Here is a 16,463-nt window from a genome sequence, read left to right on the forward strand (position 1 = left end):
TCGTATTCTTCCAGGACAGTCACATCAGCAAGTAGAGAAAGTGAGGGTGGGCAGACACATCGAACTTTCCCACGATATCAGAGAAATTCAGGAATGAAAATGACGTTACATACGAGGTTGATGCATTTGTGCATGTCGTACTAAGCAAGGTATAAAAACAGTTGCTTTATGAGGAATTAGTTCGTACCATTGAATATTTGACGCAATAGACAAGGTGTCGCAGAAACCGATGTTGCTATAACCAAGTTTTACTGTATATATATGTGTAGGTTTATGTGAACATAATAATGAGCCTGTGGATACCATAAAAGATGGGAATTCTGTGACTGGTTGAGTGACCGTCAGCTTCTCAGGAAAGGTTTGGCTCTATTGTAGTTAATAATTTCTTTGCACAGTTTTTGTCACTGTCTAGCTGTTACTGAAGTATTATATTTGACTGATATTGCAGTATTGTTGAGAGTTTCACTTCCATGCTGCACACTTGATATGTAATATTCTCTGTTGCCATCCCATAATTTCATTTGTAAGTAATTAAGTTGAAATCTTGTTAGGTAGTTTTGCAAACTTTCATGTCCTTTATGAAGAGAAATGTTGAGATTTAGATTTATTTGTCATAATTTTATGTTGGCAATACCTTTTCTCTATGGGCGGCAGTAGTGTACAGGGGTTAGACAAAGTAATGGAAACGCTGAGAAATTGAGGAATACAATTTGTTTGTGTCGGCTGTAGTGAAAGAACATCAGTTGGCAACACTGAATGGTCTTCTTCCCTTTGTTTAAACTCTGTAGCGTTTGTGTCAGTGCACAGAACCACAGACAGTCTCAGTGAGTGTTGTCTTGTGTTGCATGTAATTCATGAACAGGATTCCCTGTGAATCCTGAAACACCCTGGCCATAGTTTCTCCAGCCAGTGTGGGTATCCATAACTTTTTGGGAATTTGTGAACAGTGAAGGATTCCTGTTCCCTTTGAGGGCCCTGTTGTTGGATCGATGTTTCATCGTTGTAACAATTCTTGAACTGTTTCTGGATCATCTACAGATTCAAAAATTCTCCTCAGAAAATGGAACCCAGCACTGCAGCTGAAGTGAAGCCATCTTGCTCTGGCAGCCATGTAGGATGGCCAAAACTGATGGTTCCAACACATTGCATCCTGGAGCATTCATGAACACTTTCAGATGCCTATCCTATATGACAAAGATTCAATTTTTGGCACATTTACTGTATAGTCACTTGTGCTCACCCTTCAGAGTAAGGGGGTTATCTTCATTGGGTTCTCTGCCACACTTGGGCTGCTTAGATGAATATTTCACTTGGTACTAGGAAGGTACACAGCCAGTGTCCATTCATTCTCAGATTTATGGGCAGTTGAATATGGATTGCTACTTCAACCTCACAGAATTCAAGTTTTCACACAAGTAGATTGTTTTATACTGCTGCAACATCACAGCAATCACAGCATTTGGATGGACTGAACTGGCATTGGGCACACAACATGCAGAGCATGTTGGATACAGTTTATCTCATCATGATATAGCACCAATATCCAGTATAAGTGTACTTTTTAAAATTATTTTATCTGCTCATAGTTACATGGATAAGTGAGTTTAATAACAACTTTTTCAAGATCTTGACATTATTCTGGAAATGTGAAGTACCTAAAATACTGTCACATGTTGGGTGTATAACGCGACAAATAACTTCATGCCGTATTGAATCTAGTGAATTTATTGAACACTCGCTCTCACAGTTACACAATTTACAGTTTCACCACTACTGCCATCTGCAGTATGCCTATTACTTCTTTCTCTTCCATTCACTCCTGCGAATGCTGAGTGCAACTGACTGGTTACTCTCTCTCTCTAATAACTCTTATAAACCCCAGTCGGACAGCGGAAATCCCACATCGCTTCACTGTTGTGTAAACGCTGTATTTACAGGTGTTGCTAGGGAATGTTGCCAAGAGTTGTTTATTGCTTCGTATAACTGCGGTGTCCCCTGTTACATCACAATGGGAAGTGCTGTTACGTTACCGCGGGGGATGGAGACGGAATGTTGAGTGGCCTGTTACCATAGCAGCGGCAGTTGCTCCGATGATGTTGCGTCACTGCTGGAGGGGGGTGTTTACCAAGTGTTGCGCCATCCACGTCATGTTGCTTCCTTCTAAAGGTTGTTTGTCCCGAACAGCCTAACAGTGCGTCCCCGTTCCTTTTCTTCCAAGGCTGTGCTTGCTGCTCTCCTGTTGTTTCGGCTGCTCCTCTTGCACTGACTAGTCTCCGGTCATTACATCCTTAGCTCCCTTCTTAGGATTGTTTGTCCCGAGCAATTCCATCGTCCACCGTTCATTGATCTGTTGTTTCACATTCACTCCTCATTCACTCTTGTTGGGAAGACCGGTGCTTCTACATTATCGGCTGTTCCTCTGTGATATTCCATTTTTTCGTTTCAGAGTGGGTCATGCCCTCTGACTTGAGAGCTTGTCTAAGGGCCTCGTGTAATGTCTTCATGCTTCTAAGAATGGGTTCCTTGAAGTTTCAGCTCCTTATTCTTTTGTTGTCACCTGGGTGCCCTAGACATTGCTTCTGGAGCTCTTGCCTTTTCTGGGATCTTGCTGCAGCATTGTGCCTGTCCCTGTGTCTCTTACACCATGCCACTTCTGTGTGGCGCATCGTCGTGATTCTCTCAGCAGCCAGTTCTTTCTGCAGTTGACACTTTTCCTGGGTCTTATTCACCCTGAGGATGTCTCTCTTGAGTCGTCCCCCTGTTGCACGACAAGACATCTTGCTGGTTTTCTTCTGCCATGCCACTTCCACACGGTGGCTCGTCCCTCTGTGGGCAATGACCAGTCTTCTTCTTTGGCACCCGTCCTGACACTGGGTCCATTCATTCATCTGGCGGTGGTGCTCTGCAGTCAGTTTTCAGTCCTTACGCCTTTTCTTCTTCAGTTCTCCAACCAGCATCACTTCAGCATCTTCTTTGGGGACCTCTCCTGCTTGTGCCACCTCGGGTTTCATGTCCACTGAGGTCAGCTCTTCTTCTAGATGTGCCTCCATCTCTTGGCAGGCCATCATCTCTTTTCAGGTATCCTTTGTCTCAAACCACATCGAGCAGATTTCTTCTCACCAGGCTTTCATTCCCTGTCGCAGTTTTTCTTGGCCGAATCTCCATTCCTCTCGGTCAGCCTCCATTGTGGCCAGCAACTTAGCTTGGTTGGTTCTGATTTCTTCTTTGTCTTTCTTCCTATTGGACTCCATTTCTTCCTTGTCAGCCTTCCTGTCGGCCTTCATTTCTTCTTGGCCAGCTGACAGACTTTCCATCATCTGTTGTAAGTCCATATTCATAGGGCAGCGCTATAAATACACACTTCAGTCTTCAGTTCAGTAATCGCTTCAGTCGATGAACTCCTCCATTCACTCCGGCGAATGCTAGGTTGAAACTGACTGGTTACTCTCTCTCTAGTAACTCTTATAAACCCTCAGTCGGACAGCAGAAAACCAACATCACTTCACTGTTGCGCAAACACCGTGTTTACAGGCATTGTTGGGGAACTTTGCCGAGAGCTGTTTATTGCTTCGTAGTAACCACGGTGTCCCCTGTTATGTCACAATGGGAAGTGCTCTTACATCACCGCAGGGGAAGGGGACGGAATGTTGAGTGGCATGTTACCGTAGCAGCCGCAGTTGCACCGATGATGTTACATCACTGCTGGATGGGGGGGGGTGTTTGCCGAGCGTTGTGCTGTCCACATCACAATACTTATTTTACTTTCCTTGCAAGGGGAGCATATCCCATTTGTTGACTAAGAGTGGCTGATTGTGGAATGTTTGCTCGAAGTTGAGGGTGAATGAGAAATTCTTCTGAAACAAGTTTGCAAAATTTTTCCATATTGTGTTAATTTAATGTCTGCTATTTGAGGAGGATGTATACGTACAGGTATATTTTTGTACTGTTTTCTGATTCCACATCTTCCTTAAAAAATCATTACTCAGAAATGCCCTGCTTTTATGGAACCCAAAGTGTATTTTAAGTTTTGAATTATCCACCATCAGGCTTCATCTTCAGTCTGTTCTGTCTAGGCTGCACCTCATGTACAATTTATTTATTTACTAAAGTAAACCATTTGCTACGGAAAATTGTGTCTGAGGATCTAAGGAAATTACTTAATTACATTTAATTCTTGCAGATCCAACATCAGTACCGCCTTACCAATGAACAGGGACCAGCACACAAGAAGCGGTTCACAGTCACATTGAAATTAGGTGATGAGGAGTATTCAGCTGAAGGGGCAAGTATCAAGAAGGCTCAGCACTCAGCAGCCAGTGAGGCACTGGGGCACACACAGTACAAACATCCTCCACCAAAAACACAACGAAATATTCGATTGGGAAAAAGTAAGTAGAGGCATTAAATCATATTTTGTGGTTGTAACTATTTATACAATGTTATGGTTGTTTCTGGGGCACGCAGTAGCGTAGGTGGTTGAGGCACTATGCTACAAGCTGGAAGGTCACAGGATTGAATCCCAATGAGGTCATGGGATTTTTTTCAATTGACCTAATCCTTCCAACCGCACTGTGGCCCTGGGTTCGACTCAGCCTCTAACAAATGTGAGTACCAGGAATATTCTTGGATTGTACTTGGGGGTAATGGGCAGCCTGTGCTTAAGGCTGACAGCCTTACTTCTATCTATGAGCCGATTGTCTAGATCAGTGTTTCCGAACCTTTTTGATGCCGCGGACCCCCTGGAGCGAATGTTAATTGACCACGGCCCCCATAAAACCCCAAGTGGAATTTTTTTTATATTTTACATATCATGAAAGTGAAGCAGTAAGTAACTTACAATTTTAGAACACTAAATGTGTCATTTATGACAATAAAATACTGTTATAAATGGAGCTTATTCGGAAGATCACGAACATATCAATTAGGCCTAATATTATGAATTTAACACTCACCTAATCAACGATCCACACTTTAACCACCGATCCATATCTAAATAAGATCGTGAACAAACTGAAAATCAGAAGTTTCGTTGTGAACTGAATTATTTGAACAAGAGCAGAAAAACTGAATATTAAACTGAGAAAAACACATTCGTATAATATTATAAAAATTCACTGCACAAAAACTAAAGACACACAGGTTGTTCACTCTGCCACTGAGATGAATAAGAAACGTGGTCAATGGTCCTAGCTTCATTCCCAACCAAAGGGGGATGGATTTTATGGGGAGGAGGGGGAGACTGGTCAGACAGCAGGTAAGAAGGACAACAGTCCACCCTGAAACATGGGTCTGAGATGCAATGGGCCAGCCAAAAGAAAATGTCCTTGGAAAAAGCTACACAGATCGTTGGTTATTCATCTCTGCTTTACAAAGGGAAGGTACCGTTACGGTACCAACAGTCCCGTTAAATTTTACTTCAACCATGGGCCTCAAGAGCCAGACATATACATTGCAAATATCCCAGGTGGGAGGAACATGATAAGATAAAGTTTAATGAAAATAAGCCATCCCGCGGACCCCTTTAGAATTACTCGCGGACCCCCGGGGGTCCGTGGACCACAGGTTGGGAACCACTGGTCTAGATAATGTGGGACCCTCAACGTCTCACAACCCTATGGGCCTTCACGGCCTGTTACAGGGATACCTCTTTTTTTTTTTTTTACTTCTGTCATTTCCATTCACTATTGTGATGTTATTGTTTCGTACCCTGCCTGTTGTCGTTTGTAGTTTACATGTTTTATTCACAGATTACTTTTTATCTATCACAAATAACTTTTCTGTGCTCTGTTATTGTAGGGTATTCCAATATGCAAAGGGAATGGCCAGTCAGATAGATGTTACATGTTGTAAAAGAGCACATTGTATTGAACACTGTGACCCTCTTGGGCTGCATACAGTTTTCTGAATGGTTCCCTGTAATACCACTAGTGTATTTCTAGTACTGCACTTTAGAGACATGGCACATGTAGTGTATAATTGTCCATGTTTTAATGTCACTAATAGTGTATTTCAAATAATCCAGTTTTTGACTGTGACATCTCAGCTTTGTGTCATTGTAAAGGGTATGATTGTATTTGGACATACTGGTGTTTGTTGTATGTGTCCTCAGTTGTATTCATATCACCTTGCCTGTCCTGTTCTTACTTAAAAATCAAGAATTACATTTCTGAGGATTTCACTACTGCTGGTGATAGGATACTGTCTAAAATGAGGTCATTATCTATCCAGTCTGTGCTGCTTTTTGTGTGGACAGATGAACATAATTTTAAAGAAGAAGGTTCTGCATAATTTTCCACAAATCTGCTTGAAAATTAATTAGAATCTGATAATTATGACATTAGGAGTGTCGACTTGCAATAAACATATTAAGTGTATGACACAAACTCCGTCCTAAGTGCAACAATTTATTGTAGTTCTTTTGTCTTCTTTTCTTCTACACTACATGTTTCAGCTGTAAATGGCCATCATCAGGTGTATTTCTCTCACGTAGCTGTTACACTGTACGTAGTTTAAAATTTAAAAACACCATCTTTCTTAATTGTTCATTTCTCCATTGTTAATAGGTCCCAATATATCAGCCCTTGCTGATATTTGTCAGATATGTATAAAATCTTTGTTAATTTACATACGTCAATTTGATTTTTGAATTTTGGTATTTTTAAAATCTTCAATTTAAATTTAAAAGTTTCTTAAATTTTAAATTTAAATTGAAGATTTTAAAAATACCAAAATTAAAAAAAAATCAAATTGACATATGTAAATTAACAAAGATCTTATATATATCTGACAGAAATCAGGAAGGGGATTCTGATATATCAGGACCTATTAACAACGGAGAAGTGAACAATTAAGAAAGCTGGTGTTTTAAAATTTTAAACTACGTACAGTGTAACAGCTGCGTGAGAGAAATACTACAATAAATTGTTGCACTTAGGATGGAGTTTGTGTCATACATTGTGTAGAGTGTAACAGGATGCTTAAATATAATATTGTAAACATATTAAGGTAAAGCTATCCCTGTAACAGGCTGTGGAGTCCATTAGGGTTGTGAGATGTTGAGGTTCCCACATTTTCTAGACAGTTCCTTCACAGATGGTGGTTAGGATGTCAGCTTTACGCACCAGCTGCTCTTTACCCCCTAGGAAGATTCCTGGTACTCATTTCTGTTAGAGGCTGAGTTAACTCCAGGGCCATAGTGATGCTGGAAGGATTAGGTCAAATGAGAAATCCAGTGATTTCATCCGGGACTCAAACCTGTGACCTTCCAGCTTGTGGCATAGTGCCTCAACCATCTGCACTACCCTGTTCCCCCTTATTAAATATAACTTAACACCAGTGTAAAATGTGGTACTTGATTCTGTTTGTTTGATCACTTAATATCAGGTCTCTCTTTTCCATTCACCTAATATACAGGTGTCCGGATGAAAGGTATCCAAAATGAAATAAATATATCTTAGAAAGCTTTTATTATACACATTTATGGGTTACACCACTACAAAAGGAAACTATCCAAGTTTTTTTGTGAATATATAATTTTCTCACTAAATTTCTATAGGGGCTCCCTTGCCGGCATGACAAATATCCAGACGATCCATCATGTTTGGTGTTACCATAGCCACAGTGTCCCTTATGCGGGCTTTCAGGTGTTGCAGGTCATTGATCTTAACCTGGTAGACAACATTCTTCACATAGCCCCTCAAGAAAAAATTCAGTAGGGTTAAATCTGGCAACCTAGGAGGCCAAGCAATTTATCCACTTCTGCCCATCTACGTAGCTGATTCCAAAAGTAAGGTCTCCAAAGCGCTGGGTAATTTTTCGTGCGGCTGTTGGCAACCCTGTTGCATTCGTTGCTTCCCCCACTCCCCCCAATACCACCAAGCATGCGCGCACGTAGCTAGGACGCTCAGTCTTGGCACGGTTGACATTAGAAATGGAGCGCAGTTATTCGGTTTTTGAACGCAAAAGGGACTAAACCAATTGAAATTCATCGTCAATTGGTGGAAGTGTATGGCGAGTCGTGCATGGACATAAAGAACGTCTGCAAGTGGTGTAGGGAGTTTGAATCTGGTCGTACTGCAATACACGACGAAAAAAGAACTGGGAGACCGTCAATTTCTGACGAGACAGTCGCAAAGATTGAGCGAGTCATGCGTCAGGATAGGCGCATCACACTCGATGATCTCTGCATTTCGGTTCCCGAGGTTTCCCGAACCACCATTTATCGGGTTTTGACAGAGAAGTTGAATTATCGGAAGGTGTGCGCAAGATGGATCCCGCGAATGCTCACGGAAGACCACAAACGGCAGAGAGTTGACTCCTCCCGTGAATTTCTTCGCCGCTATGCTGACGAAAAGGACAACTTCTTGAATTCAGTTGTCACAGGCGACGAAACCTGGGCGTACCACTTCACACCTGAGACAAAACAACAATCACGTCAGTGGCGGCATTCCTCTTCGCCTAAGCCTCGAAAATTCAAGCAAACACAGTCTGCCGGTAAAGTCATGGCAACTGTGTTTTGGGATCGAAACGGGGTATTGTTGGTTGACTTTATGGAAACTGGGACCACAATAAACGCTGAGAGATATTGTGAGACACTGAGAAAACTCAGGCGGGCGATTCAGAACCGGAGAAGAGGGATGTTGAGCAAGGGCGTAAGCATTCTCCACGATAACGCTCGCCCCCATGCTGCCCGACAAACCGTCGCTCAACTGCAACAGTTTGGATGGAACATCACCCATCCACCCTATAGTCCGGACTTGGCGCCCAGTGACTACCATCTCTTTCCAAAGTTGAAAGAACATTTGTCTGGAAAGCGCTTCAACAACGACGATGAGGTGAAAGCTGAGGTTCGAAGTTTCCTGAACAGCATGGAGGTGAACTGGTATGACATGGGCATACAAAAACTGCCACTGCGCCTACAAAAATGCATCGGCCGAAATGGCAGTTCTGTAGAGAAATGAGTACATGTTCAAGATTCAACTGATGTATCCAAAATTGAAAATAAATGTTTATTTTATATTTTCAAACATAGGAGACCTTACTTTTGGAATTACCCTCGTATCTCCCAGCTATCGCTCTGTCCAAGTGATTCCTAACATGATGGCAGAAATGTGGTGGTGCAGGCGCCTAAACCGGGCATGGGAAAAAAGACTTGCAGGATTTTCCTTTCCGATGAGATAAACCGGATACATGTATGACAGTTACTTTAGGAGATATACATTTTTTTATTTTGGATACCTTTCATCCGGACACCCTATATTGTTTGTTGAAATGATAATGATATATTCATCTGCTGGGTGTTCACAAAATATGATTGGTGTTACATTTTTATTACTGTGGTGTGTAATTGAGTGAAGGAAAAATGAAAGTGATGGCACTCCATGTTTGCATTTAAAGTTTCATATGTGAATCTCTTGCATTGTGACAGACATTGTGATGACATCCAAATGTGTTTGGTGTTTTAAATAGTCAACAGAGTCTGCATGTTCAGACTCCATAAACTTCACTTTTTATGTACCCATGAAAACGAAAGCTAAGGGACTATACCTCCAGCACCTATGAAATAAGGCTGCTTCTCTCGTTCAGTACTCTGGAAATGTTTCATTTGGGTGGGGAGTCATGAGCCATTATTCCTACTGACATGCGGCTGGATTTGGAACTGTCAGTGGCATTCTAGAAGAATAACTAGGGTGGGGAATTTCTTGAGATCAGGTCATGCCAACATGTAGCGAAGATCTCTGTCTTCTCTTTGTGCTTTGCTATATGCTCTGTCTATCCAGTATCGGCCTTCTCCTTGACAGAAGACCTCACTTACAGTGGTTGCACATTAAGTGTGAACGTTCACTCAACATTTTAAACGTTTTAAGGTCTTGAAGTAGGAACTGGACAATGATTCTCTGACCTTACCATGCCTTGATCTGCCCTAAGATGGACTATGGCACTCTTGTTTATGGCTTCACAGTGAAGTTTGAACTGTCCATCCTAAACTCTCCATAACAGCAAGATTTGTGTTGCTACAGACACCTGCCATGCCATGTGCGGAACCTGGCTCAAGTTACTCTCCTAGGTGGAATTTAGATGTTACTAGTACATTCCCTTCTTCCTAATCCGTTTGCATCCCCCTGATATTGATGGTAAAGTTCACCTTCATCCAGTTGTGGAAAGGAAAAGTTTTCAAGCAGGTCATCATACGTAACCATTAAGATAGCTTCCTGTATAAAGGGGGTGTGACTTAGTTGAGATACATTGTCATCTTGGTATCTGCCACATTAAAAGAGGTACACATTTGGAACCTCACTAATGCAAATTCTGAGTGTGTTGTTATTTTCACTTCTATTATTTGCTTATACGTGGGTTACTTATATCATGGTTAGGATAATGTAACACTTTGCAACACAGAATGTATTTTGTTGATACCCTGTGTAGTAATTACATCCACTGTGGACTGTCCATATGCTGTGGATTCAAGTAGTGTTATTTATTTGAAATATAATTTTTGTGGTTTGTTTTCTAGTGGTAATTTCAGAAAATTTACAGGAATATGCAGTGAGCTGAAGATTTTGTCTTTATCAGGCAACATCACACCTACTGTAGAGCTTAATGCATTGGCGATGAAGCGAGGTGAACCAGCTGTATATACTTTTATGGAACCACCACACCATCATGGTAATCACAGTGGGGCACCTCACAATCCATACGTGCCCCCACCAGTCCCTCCAGGACATAATTTCAATTACCGTGGCATGTACAACCAGGTAAAACCATGAAACAGGCTATATTTTTTTTTTTATGCGTTCTGTCTATTATGCATAGTGGGTTGTGAAAAGGAATGTGAAACTGAGATTGAGCACACTATAATTTCTGCTACTGTATTGATATTGCTGCTGTTACTGTTACTACTGCTGCTCATCACCTTCTGGAATTATACCTCCACTCCTCTGTACATCTTCATGGCATGGCACGGCACTTACCTAATTAAGCTCAGGGACAACTTGACTTTTACCATTACTGCTGCGTCTAGGTGTCTGCTCATCTTGTCTCCACTGTTTGGTTGTTTACTATGTCATTTTTGCTGCTGCTGCTCCTACTGCTATTACCATCACCACCAACTTATTACGTGTAAATAACTGACTAACTTTATGGTGCTGAACCCTTTATTGATCAGCCACCAGTTTTGCCGCTATTTGAGAACTTCCCAGCAATTTATGGAACCTGAAGTCTCATCACCATGTTTACAAGATCCCTCAACTGGTCCCTATCCTGGGCCAGATTGATCCAGTCCCTTCCACCCCATCCTGTCTTTCTAAGATGCATTTTAATATTACCCACCCACCTACATCTTGGTCTCTTTCATTCTGGCTTTCCCACCAATATCGTATATGCATTCCTCTTCTCCCCCATTCTTGCTGTGCCCATCTCATTCTCCTCAACTTTATCATTCTAATTATGCTTGGAAGAGAGTATAAGTTATGAAGCTCCTCATTATGTAGTTTTCTCCAATCTCCTGTCACTTCATCTCTCTTTGGTCAAAATATTTTCCTCAGCACCCTGTCCTCAAACATTCTCAGTCTGTGTTCCTTCCTTAATGTCATAGACAGAGTTTCACCCCATACAGAACCACAGGCAAAACTATATTTTATATTCAAATTTTTACATTTTTGAACAGCAGATGAGAAGACAGAACATTTATTCTGAACTAAATGATAGCAAACATTACCTGAATTCAGTCTTCTTAATTTCCTCCTGAATCAAGTTTTGATTTGTTACTATCATGGCCACTGTACCGAAACCATATAAATATGTTTCATGGATTAATACTCTGCACATCTCCTTAGAGATTATACTTCCTGCTTCAGCATACTTCCATATATTTTCTTTAGTCTTCTAGCCATCCTACTGTAATGTTGGTTGTGATAACCTGTCCTAGTGACAAGTGCTTTGGGCCAGTTGGCACTTCACATAGATGACTTTGATAACAAATATCCACATATATCAGCAGGTAGTGATGATAGTGTTTCAACCTCATGGCCAAGTTTATGGTACTTCTGTATTATTATTTGGGAGGTCTTGAGTTCAGATCTCAGCCTGGAGATTGGCTATGTTGACAAGGTCTTCCATAGTTTTCCATAGTCCCAGCAGGCAAATGTTGCAGTAGTAACTTAAAATAGGCCATAAGTGGTCCCCTCTGCTCCAGTCTTTTCAGTTCATCATATGTAATTATCTTGAAAATTCAGTTTATACATTGTCATAAAATAGCCTATGAACCAACAGCTAACCAAGCCAACCACAAAACCCATCATCATCCTGAAATAGTGACATTAATTTCATATTAGCCAAGAACATTATTTACATATGTTTAAATTTAAAAATGTGAAGGCCAAGACAGCATATAGAGATTCTGAGGAACATTTGCACATGTCTGATTTATACACAGGCTGAAATACTGGAAGAAACATTGCTCTTCGTCATGGTTTTTATATGCAGGTTTTACTAGAATACCAAGTTTCATGTTCTTGGCATTTACATTTACATTTATTTTCACTTCATGGATCAAATCGTCTTCCTGTAGGGCTGAATATAAAACATGTCACATATTACAAATTCATGATGACTAAACCTCATACGTCCTTGGCCCAATAAAATATATAATCAGGCCTCACACAGACAGCACAAGTTGTCAAGACTACACACATAGGCTGATGAAAAACCACTGTCAAATTGGCATGGACTTTTAAATTAATACATAACAGAAAACTGTTGAAGAACCAGATGGATTTGACGAAATTTTGTGTTGGGGATGTGTGCACCCTGAAAGTTTTGAAGAAATTGGTTAATATGGGTCTTGTATAACACAACCCCCCTCCCCCACTTCATTTGAAGCTGACATCAGGTTTAACTTATATTCTGAAAGAAATTTTATCATACAAGACATAAGATATACCTCTGTTTAAGACCTACAACTTTTAAATGAAACTTTGTTTTTGTGTGTGTGTGTGTTACATATTTAGCGAAATAAAAAGCAAAAGATTGTCTCTGGTAATGTAATCTGTGCTGTTGTTACTTTATTATATGACAAAATAATTTATGACTCATGAGGTGTCTGTTTTGTTTAGCTTTAGGACAGTGTATTTGGATCTGCACTAATTGTACACAAAGATCGGTGAGATGTAAAGATGATGTTTGAGTCTGAAAAATGTAGTTACTCTGAATTGGAGTAAGTCTTGCCTGTCTGATTTAATTTATGCCCTAACTTATTCTGAATTAAGAGGTGTAAGTCTAAACTGATTTTCTCCTAACTCCTGAACCTGTTGTGTAAGGTTATGAAGAATTGTCTCTTTACTGTTATTTTTGTTTGTAATGTAATTTGGCATGGTTTCAGTTTTTGAATGCTTTGTAGTGATTTTTTAATTTATTTTCTGAATTTCTTAGTTTGCATTGTGTTGTGTTGGCAAGGTACGTGGATTTCCAAACTACGACCAAAATAGGCGCAATACTGGCTCACGAGGTCCAATCTACACTCATTATGACAATCCGGTAAGAATGTGCACTGTATTATCAAAATATATCTTTTAGTTTAGGACTGCAGTACTGTCTTCTGTCATGGTGATTAATCAGGAGAGTCAGGGCCAAATTCTTAGCAGGGTCAGGATTTTGGTAATTGCTAGATGGGCACTGAGTTCCATTGTGTCTCCTGTGTACTGGATATCAGGGGCTGTTCTCTTGGGTGTAAAGTAGCTGGAATTGAAAGTTGACCACTCCCAAGGGCTACACTGTGTGTGCCATCAGCCGAACACTTCCCATATGCTGTGTGATTTGAAGTTACGAATAGGGTTATTCTTAGCTCTAAAAGTACTGGTCCTAGGTTCTTAATATTGAAAATAATTTATTTTTCCAATTTTTTCAATAACTTTTGGCCCAGGATAGGGTCCAGTGATAGACTCTTGTGAATACAGTAATCAGTTTTTGGGTTCCATAAGTTGTTGAGAATTTCTTGACTAGCTGACTGACTGTTAGCTTTCCAGGAAGGACTTTACTGTGTGGAGTTCACCGATTTCATGTTTGAACAGCATTAATTAGAAGTGGGTAAAAATGCCATTTGCTTTACACTATCTGAGTTGGGTTACCTAATATAAAAAAGTGGTAAAGCATTGAAAGTTTTAGAAGTTTGAAGTTCACAATTGTGTATTTGTAACCATCAACACAACATTTCAAGTAAGAATAATAACGAAGGTTATTTACATTAATGTTGAAGACAACATGTTTTGACTCTTATTGGGTTATCATCAGGTGTATCTCGGTTTACTCTGTTGCTGAATTTTTATTCAGATATGAATTTCAAAGAAAGTGGTACAGACTTTCAGACACTTATTTCTGCAGTGCTGAAGGAACGGGAACTTTGTGAGCAGTAATGTGTTTGTACCATACTGTGTGACCTTAGAGGGAGCAGCCAAGAGGGCTTCCCACCTCTGACTCTCTTTGCATAAACAGAATATCATTGCTAATTGCTAAAAATGAAATTTACTTTATCATATTTTGTAAAAACCTGCTGAAAGTGACCCCCCTCAGCCTTCAGGCATGCCTAGAAGTGTGTAAATGAACTTCATGACATTTTCTGGAGTTGGTCCTCAGAAATTGAAGTAGTTAACACATATTATGGCCTGATAATTTTCTTTGCTCCATGTTCATATCTTTTGCATTTTGACATGACCAGTAAGGCAACAATGACTGCATTGGTGTAATGGTATGCCATTTGGATGGTACTAGGTTGAAATCTCTGCTGGGACATCAGATATCCTGATTGAAGATTTTATTCTGCATGGTCCTTGCAGACCAATGCCTTTGTTATACATGACTGCTTCCTTCACACATTCTTCCCATTTCCTCAGTCATTTTGTCATTCAGCAGTGTATAGTGTGGGTGGTGAAATTAGAGGGAAAAACGTGTCAGCACTCTGAACAGCATACATTATGTTCTGTCTCTAATTGATATAGCGAGAACTCATGCATTCACAGTCAGCATATGTAGAGCAGCATGTGAACATCTTTGGGTCTGAATTCATTGTTGCAGTGAGGTATATAATTCAGATCCATTGTAAGACATATGTTTAGAACACGCGTTTAGAGGTTCATTTGTAAATACCTATGAAAACGAGTTTCCACAAATTTGTGTGTATTGAAGTTTCTCAATGTTAGATAAACTCCAAAAAATGTTGGAAAACTTGTGTATACACTGCAAGGCATGCCTGAAGTCAGAAGAGATTCACTTCCAGGAGTTCTTATAAAATACAGTAAGTTTGTGTTGTCTTTATATGGTAGTCAGTAATGAAGTCCTGTTTTTAGTGGAGAAAGTCAGCAGTGCATGCTGGATGAAGTACATTTATGTAAGGAAAAACATTTGTATAAGTTACATGTTTGGAATATTTTATCATTTTGTTTATTGCATACATAATGTATTGTTTTATTGCTGCAAAGCACAAGGCATTAGGCTTAGAGCCTTCGGGTCTGTGAATGAATAACTCGAAGTTTAGTATAATTTTTGAGCTGCATGTTGGTTTTATTGCTTGACTGGAGTAAATATAACTTCAGACTTCACATGAAGTTGAGGTAAGTCGTCTAAGTTAGAAGTGAGATGCTAGTAGATTCATTCACCAAACAAGAGGAAGAGCTCTGCTCCATACCGAAGGATAATTCAGTAAGGAAGTGAGATTTTGGGATAAATTACTTGATGTAATCAAATACTTGAGAACTTGAGCATTTGGGAATCCACTGCAAGTACCTTGCATGTTATTGATAAAGAAGGGCATTGCAGTATATAATATGTTGCTTTAGATTTGGTTATGTTATAGTTCATTTGAAAACGTAATGCAGCAGTTGGTAACAGTACAGTTATAAATGACATTAAGGATGGGAAGAATTTTGAAGGGAGTATGGAATGAAGGGGTAGCTGCATGCATTTCTCAAACTTTCTCATGACATTTTTTATTTTGTCAGTGACTGGTCCTGTAAATAGTATATACTTATATGTATATGTATATGTGTGAGTCCCCCCCTTAATTTGATGATTGTATCCAAAGTATGCATATTGATACATGCGCATGCCCACACATATACGTGCACACATGCGCACACACAGTTGCTGTCAGGATATGTATGCAAACACACTTCATATATGTGTAGATCTCAGTTCTTAACTCATACATATTTTTATTAATCTGAAGGAAGTTAATGTTATATTTTAGCGTCCTGTTGCACTGATTTAAGTCCATGATTTATTTAATCCGTCTTGCAGTGCATACACTCATTTATTTCCTTCTCTCCCTCGCACTACATGTTTCGGCATAATAATGCCATCTTCAGGTGCTTACTTATCCACGTCAAACCAGTTCATTGCATGCCATGTTCACACATTAAAATAACTAAAATATGTATCTATCATATACATTGTCAAACGTTAAAAATATTAAA

General features: G+C 40.0%; 1 protein-coding gene across 5 annotated transcripts in view; it reads left to right on the forward strand.

Annotated features, from left to right (window-relative positions):
• Positions 1-16,463, forward strand: part of LOC111867949 (double-stranded RNA-binding protein Staufen homolog 2) — a 97,018-nt gene that overhangs the window by 47,067 nt on the left and 33,488 nt on the right. For 3 of the 5 annotated variants that reach the window (XM_023858193.2, XM_023858195.2, XM_023858198.2), the window contains 3 exons: positions 4,181-4,388; positions 10,537-10,754; positions 13,453-13,533. In XM_023858193.2, the coding sequence (XP_023713961.1) occupies positions 4,181-4,388; positions 10,537-10,754; positions 13,453-13,533 (507 nt within the window). The remainder of the gene's footprint in view (positions 1-4,180; positions 4,389-10,536; positions 10,755-13,452; positions 13,534-16,463) is intronic. The other 2 variants (XM_023858196.2, XM_023858197.2) reach the window with 2 other exon arrangements.

This window comes from Cryptotermes secundus, unplaced genomic scaffold (genome assembly GCF_002891405.2).
Source record: "Cryptotermes secundus unplaced genomic scaffold, Csec_1.0 scaffold267, whole genome shotgun sequence".
In the NCBI taxonomy this organism is placed as follows: Eukaryota; Metazoa; Arthropoda; class Insecta; order Blattodea; family Kalotermitidae; genus Cryptotermes; species Cryptotermes secundus.